Below are 7,297 nucleotides of genomic sequence, written 5' to 3'. Positions count from 1 at the left end.
ACACGGCGCAAACCAGGGAAATGCGCTGTATTTGTAAAATGGCCCTGGGACACAATAGTCTATGAGATCACTCGAAAGAATCTTTAATCTTGCTGAATACAGTGTGTTGAACAACCCAAAATGCAAATACCACTTACAGATTTAGGGCCTGATTTAGAGATTGGTGGACGGGCCAGTCCATCACAAACATGACAGATATCCCGTCTGCCGTATTTCGATCTCCATAGGCTTGGAGGTATTGTATAGGATTGTAATAAGGGGGATGGGACATCAGTCATGTTTGTGATGGAGTAACGTCCTCCGTCAAACTCTAAATCAGGAATAGCGAGTGGCTGACAGATCATGAGACAACACCAAATTTGCCAACTTCATGAGTTGGGAGAAGTAGAGACTATAGACCCTCATTACGATGTGTCCAGAGTAGTATCCCCAGATAATTCTTAGGCCAACTACAAGTTTTCAGTGTCTCCATGCCTGGAAATATTGGGTCCTCAAACTCCAGACCCAATAATTCCGATGCCTGTAGACACCAAATCACCTCCTGGTCAGAAGCCGAAGAAGCTGTGGCAACTGTTGATCCCGGCCTCTGCCGGTCTGTTTTGCGGTAGTAGAAAAAACTACTCCTAGCTAACTACAAGAAACTCTTCTTTCCCACCCAACTCCTCCCCTCCTCAACCCCACAGAACTAACAAAAAAGCCACTGCAATATTTACCACCTGGTCCAAGTATGTGATAAATGTGTGTGGATTTTCTACACCTAACTTCACATATATGGAACATATACATGGTACATGCATCTTCAGCATATGTAGATGTGGAATTCCCTATATACACTTACCTTTCAATATTTTGTGCCTCGATATTTTGGCCACAATGTTCTAGTGCCACAATATTGTTGGAGTCAATATTCACCAGTAACTGTACAAAACATTATTTCACCGGGCGATACTGGACGGTATTGTACATTTCAGCTTTTGTATCTCCCTACGGAGATTATGGGGAACTTTGAAGTGGGGGGCTGAGAGTTCCTTCTCCAGTACTGTATTGCTTACAGAGACACTACGGGCATCTACTTCATATATTCTTCAAAAAATCTAGTAATCCTGGTAAAAGTCACGAAAAACTTTTATCATCCTAGGAGACGTTCCAGAAACAGCCAGAGGGCAAAAAATGCATACACACTGTGCATAAGCATGGACAGTGTGGAAACAGAAACGACCACTACATGACAGCCTCTAAAGTGTGATATGTTTTGTGCGAATACTTTGGTGACATTAGTCTGACATGTCATGCCAATAAAAGTACTGTCATGGTTGTACTGTGAAAGCACTACATGTGCGTCTAGAGTACTGCTCTGAGAGGAGGCATGGATGACTCCAATTTGTGACCGTGTCACCTCCTGTGTGTGACACTTGGCAGTCCTGTCACTTAACCACTTCCTGTCTTGACCCTCAACCCTTCTCTCCAGTCCTGTAGTATGGCCCCCTTTTGGAAACCTTTATTAAGCAGTTTTCTTTGAATCCTCAATGTCTCCTTGAGATTCGGGTTTTGCATGGGGTTACTCTCGAAGAGGTTTTATCTGGGTTCCATGAATCACTGTAACTGGAGATGGAGATTTCCAAATTGCCTGGAAACATTCCAGCATGTTTCTAGGCTGATATGGAATTATCGAGACGCCCTTGTGGAATGTATTTATCCTCGTATAAATATTTATTGGTGCCAGCGCCTATAGTTCAGTGGGTGAGCCAATCAGTTAGAGGAGTGATTTAGCCGCTCGCCGCTGACATAGTGTGGGAGCTACAAATTACAAGTTAGGACTTTGGAAATGCCTCCTTTGCCTGTCCACGTGACACAGTAGGTACAGTAAGGGCTCTTCCATTGTGCAATAGAGGCACGTGTTATTTACTGCACTTAGAAATGTCAAAGCGCTATACAAACGAATGCAATTTTATTCATTCACTGACTGTGTAACGCTCAACGAAAATAAGTTGTTAAATTGACAAATAATTCCCTTGCAGTGTTTGTGGCATCCACAGACATATATAACTGGGAATAACATACATCACTCAAATATATTTACAGTTTAATTTTCAAAAATATATTGTGACTTTAAAATGTGGCTGACACAGGACTTCATCAACATACTTCAACAACATACAGAAATATTTACAATATTATGTAACGTATATCTCAGAAACCCGTTAATCGTGCACTCATTGTTTTCATTCTCATGACGCTTCGAAGCTCTTTCTTCCAGCGCCTTGGAGACGTTTTGCAGTTGACATATGTTCCCCGCTCGCCCTCAGATGTGGCACAGGGTCTCATGTCTGCACCTTCAGAGATGCTTGTCTCTTAAGTCCTGTTATAGTGTCGTATTCTCACACCCAGACAGTGGCCGAGCTCATTTGGGGAAAGTTTTTAAAAGTAAATATACAAAAAAACAAATGGAACTCAGCTTGCATAGTAAATATTTTGATTTCAAAGAAAAGTAAACAAATTCGAAAAAGTCCTATGCAAGTATTTAAACAGACAGTGCTCAACGGAGTGAACGGGTAACAAACATCCCCGTTAAAACAACAGTCCAGGCATATGTCTCTTTTTAAATAACTGCCAATGTTTGACCATAAGCATGCATTCTACCTTTTCACGATTTAACACTTTTCTGGCCAGCTAATTTTTTTGGTAAAATCCACAGTTAAGTGCTCTCAAACATGCGATCAAACAGTGGTTGGCACTTTTAAGACCTGGCATGTTAATTATACCCTAGACCACCGGAATTATGTGACAGAGAAAGACCACATCATGATTCTGGGTTCAATAAATTAGGCGGCAATAAAAGGCAAATTATGTGACACTATGTGGAACAATTTTGTGATAGTATGACTTCATAATTTTGAAATTGCTGCACATGTTAATACTGTCTGAGGAAAGGTTCCACCTCCTTAGTACCAGTTTAACATCCAAATACAGCAATAAGCAATGGAAAGGTGACAAGTCAACCTTTGCAAAGGGCCTCTACTGTGGGGCAATGCATGTCGCTATGATGCCGTGTTTTAGTAACTTTTGATCCGTTTGAGCTAGAAACATTTTGTTACAATCTGTAGAGTATGCACAAATGATGGATTATGTGGCAAATGTGGCACATCCTTAATTATGCAGAATATGTTGTGCCCACAGATTGCATAATTCCGGTGGCCCCGATTATAGCTGCAGCCTGTACAAAACATTTATGCACATTGGATCTGAGTGTACAAGAGTTACTAAAACCTTTTGCACTATGCTGAAATTTTTACTTTTTCGCCTGCGCTCCTCTCTCCCAATTGCTTTCACCTCTTCGCAGCCTCTCCCCTTTCCCTACACCTAGCCACAATATGATGGCTTTGTTCAATTTATTTTCTTTCTTCCAATCTCATCTCTTCCGTCCCATTCCTTCTCCAATGGTCTGCCCCTAGGCGCATTACCAACCACTTTACTCCTTTCCAAAATATTCCATACTGTCTGATTCTCATTGCTTCTATTCTCCTATCTCCTTTCCTACTGTTCTGTCCTACTTTCCACTCCTATCATGGACTAACTCCGTTCTAGTTCATTTCGTTCCCTACTTTCCACTCTACCATCAAACCCTGCTCTTTTTCGTATAATTTTGGCAACAGTCACTTGATCTCTGTCTAACTACTTCCTCTGCCCTACCGCTTCTTGTACGCCTTCCCTGATTCCCTATCACTGATTCTCAGCACTCCTCCACGCTGTCCTTCCCTACTAACTTCCTCACTTTTCGTAACCTCCGTTCGTTTCCCCACTGGTGCTCGTTTTCTTCCACCACCTCAGCAATGCTTCTCGTACCAATGCTCTATCCCTCCCTCCGCCACTTATCACCACACTGCCCCGTCCCTCATTACTGCTCCAACCACACAGGCCAACAGACCTGATTCAGGCAGGAGGCAATTTGTGATGCCTAACATGGCTTTATTTTAGGTAACTTCTGCCGGAAATTATATCTGCTTCGATAGAAGTTAATGGGGAAAATAAATTCCCCCGATTTTTTTCAAAATCTTCCACTTCCCTGTTATGAAATATTGACATGGATGTCAACGCTCTCGACCGCTCCCCACACGTTTCTAACTATTTACAAGATAATCAAACTGGATTAAATATGGTGGCATTCAGATTATGGTTCAGTGCTATTTGTGCACCACCACAAGTTTCCCGTAAACGGCTGGTATGTACTATCGACCGTTAGGCCACGGGCCCTTCTCTTTATGTTTGTCTGCTGTTGGCAAATTGTTGAGTCCTATTTCTCTTTTTATGGCCCTCGCTATCACTTGGACCTATTCACACAGGAGCGATCTTTAGAGAGTGCTATCAACGGTCAGTACCAAAAGCCCTCCATTTTATGTCTTTCGGTATTGGCAGACTGCCTAGTCCCCTTTCTCTTTTTATAGGCTCCCGGTCACGTTGCCTCTCTTTACTTAAATCGTAAAGAAGCCTGAGGTTCAAAATACATACATTCCCACTAGTTCCTCATACTTCCTAACCAGCGTGCTTTGAGAGCAAAAGCCGCAAGTCGTGTTTCACTGGTTTCACCAGTTTCACCCAGACACATTTTACATAACTCACGGTGGCTAGGCCAGACGTCAAAGTAAACCCTTCACGGTGTTTGACTCTTACAATCCCAAGCTGCCTCTGTACTACCAGGGTGAAGGTAACGGTGTCTTCATAGCTCCTCTCCATACAGCGCCTTGTGTCTGAGGTATTCCTCAAGGCACTCGATTGCTGTGTTGTCCACTGAGGAGTCAAACTTGTTGGCCATGAGGTGATGCTGCTGGAGCATCCAGTTCAAGTCTCCGGCACCATAGACGCAAACGGAACGCCTGTGGATGCCGGTGCAGGGTGGATAGGCCGCCCCCTTCCTGACATTTCCTTCTTTGCTATGCCACTTCACCAGGCGTGCCAGAGCATTCATATCAGTTAGGTCATACTTGTCATTGTAGGGCCTGGAATGGGGTACACTAGGCAGTCTGTAAACGGTGGCCCAGAGGTGCTCATCAGGGCTGTAGGTGTCCTTCTCCCACTCCACCAGCTTCTTGACCTCCGGCTCCTCAAACACCGCCTTCACAAAATCCCTTGAGGCCACGAAGTAGGCGTTACCAGAGAATATAGGGCTGTTTATGGGCGGAGGGATTTTTGTGGTCCCCCTACTGACAATACGGGAGGCACGCACCTCGTGGCGCAGCTGCCAGCGTTTCTTCTTGTGCTCTGGTGTCCGCTCAGACTCCAGGCTGCTGCGACCATTCAGCAACCGCAGTGCCAGAACCATCTCAGCATTGGTCTTAAGAGGGAAGTCGGTGCCGCATGTGTTGAGCAGGTACTTCCACGGCACTGGGCTCTTTAGCAGGTCTTCCATGCAGTTGAGGTCTGCTTGGACCCTGGACCAGGAGGCGTAGACCACCCTCTCGAGCTTGGATGCCACAAACACATTGTCAAAGCATGAAACGATGGCCTGTACCGCCTTCAGGAAGAGCTCGGGGGCCTTGGCGTCCACGTGCACACAGTATATGTTCTGTGGGGCATAGAGGGATCTCAGCAGCCGCTCGAACATCTCAATGTTGTCATGGATGACCATAGAGTAGGCAATGGGGAAGTCCTCCTCTGCGCGGCTCAGTGCAACAGGCAAGAAGCGCCTGCTCGCTCGGTAGTGGTTGCAGTCCTGCGTCTGATTCAGGTAGTCACTCTCTGTGATGGGCTGATGCTTCCTGGCCACCTCCAGCCTCTGGAGGGCTGCCTGCTCCAGAGCCTCTTTGCCACCCCTAATTATGCCGGAGCAGTTGGTGCCGTCAGAGGGGAGCAGACGCAGGTGTGCGTAGAGGTAGTCCTTGCATTTGGTGCTCTCTGGATACCTAACATCAGTGCACGTGTGAGCCAGCTCGCAGCCCTTCAAGATGTACCACATGGGGCCACATACAATCAAAATACATAGTCCCAATATGTGCAATTTAGAGAACTTCCTCAGGAAAAAAGACATTTCACAGACACTTCTGAGTAGTATCTGCAGCTAACACCGAAAGATGTCTGGAACTCTGGAGAACATAATTTCCCAGTGGATTATTAGTGAGGGCTTTGGTACCTTTGAGCAGCACTGGATGGAGGCTGGACCTCTAATGATAGAGCACAAGACAAAGGCTGCACCCTGACTTTACTCCACAGGATGCGGGTTGGAGCTCTGTTGGCACAGGCTAGGGTGGTTCTCTCTTGCCACTTGTAGGGTTGCTCTGGAGAACACCGTGGAACCCGCTGGATGTAGGCTGGAGCTTTGAGGGCGCCGATTGGATGTCTACAGGTGCTCAGGGGCACCTGAAAGATGAAGGCTGGTTTTCCCAACGCCGACTGAGCACTCCGGGCTCACACAGGATGTTGTCTGGACAAAGTGTGGCACCGATCAGGATGTGGGCCGGTTCACTGCTGTGACACAGCTGAAGCTCTGGAAGCACAGACTTCTTACTGAGGTCGCAAAGCTGCACGGCTCAGACTAACTCACCTCCTGGTGCAACAGGACAGGTGTACAGGGCGAGCAAGTTTCACTTCCCAGCGCTCTCTCCATAAATTGCTGTTGTCTGTGTTCCTGTGTGATAATGCACGAGTGAGTTACGCAAGAAGTGCACAAGGTCCCCAGTCGCATTTTTCTGCTCTCCAGCCTCGTATTCCGGTCAAGGACAGATTATTCCTTCTGCATTTCCTGCTCTGCCCCTGAATCCGTTCCAAGTTATTCCAGGCCGACGAAGTGAAGAGCACCGTAGCTTCGCGCCGCTATCTCAGGAAGCCGCGGACTTTGGTTGTCAACCCCAGCGTCCCCGCGTCCATTCAACAAGCGACACAATGAAAATGAAACCATGGGGTGCAGCAGCCCTCAGCCCCTTCCCTAGTGTCACGTTACCTTTATATCTCCGACATGCAGGACTTTCCAGGCCCCCTCATCAGGTCATTCAGACCAGACTTGCGCATTACTCCGTGTCCTAATCTTGCTCGTCACAGTCCTAATAAGTGAGGTTTGCCTCTACCCTGTGGCATGATTTCCCTATCACTCCACTCCTGTGAGCTTAGTCCCCTCCTCCCCTATAAAAGGTGCCTGTGCTCCTTCCTGTACCTGACAAATACACACGCACTCCATGCGGCTGGGGCCAGTACTGGACCAGAGAGGGAATCCACAACAGTGACAAGGAAGACTCGGATTTACAGTAATGAACGTTACCAGGAAGTAATCGGGGCATCACCTCCACCTGCGTCTTCCATGTCCCAGTCC

The 7,297-nt window shown here is 46.5% G+C and overlaps 1 protein-coding gene across 1 annotated transcript; it reads right to left on the bottom strand.

Annotated features, from left to right (window-relative positions):
• Positions 1–2,113: 2,113 nt before the first annotated feature.
• Positions 2,114–6,791, bottom strand: GCNT3 (glucosaminyl (N-acetyl) transferase 3, mucin type). Its single transcript, XM_069222103.1, has one exon. The coding sequence runs from the start codon at positions 6,020–6,022 to the stop codon at positions 4,715–4,717; it is 1,308 nt and encodes a 435-aa protein (XP_069078204.1). The 5' UTR covers positions 6,023–6,791; the 3' UTR covers positions 2,114–4,714.
• Positions 6,792–7,297: the final 506 nt, after the last annotated feature.

This window comes from Pleurodeles waltl, chromosome 3_1 (assembly GCF_031143425.1).
Source record: "Pleurodeles waltl isolate 20211129_DDA chromosome 3_1, aPleWal1.hap1.20221129, whole genome shotgun sequence".
Taxonomy (NCBI): domain Eukaryota; kingdom Metazoa; phylum Chordata; class Amphibia; order Caudata; family Salamandridae; genus Pleurodeles; species Pleurodeles waltl.
The sequence above is the reverse complement of the archived record's forward strand: the minus strand, read 5'-3'. Positions and strand labels throughout refer to the sequence as shown.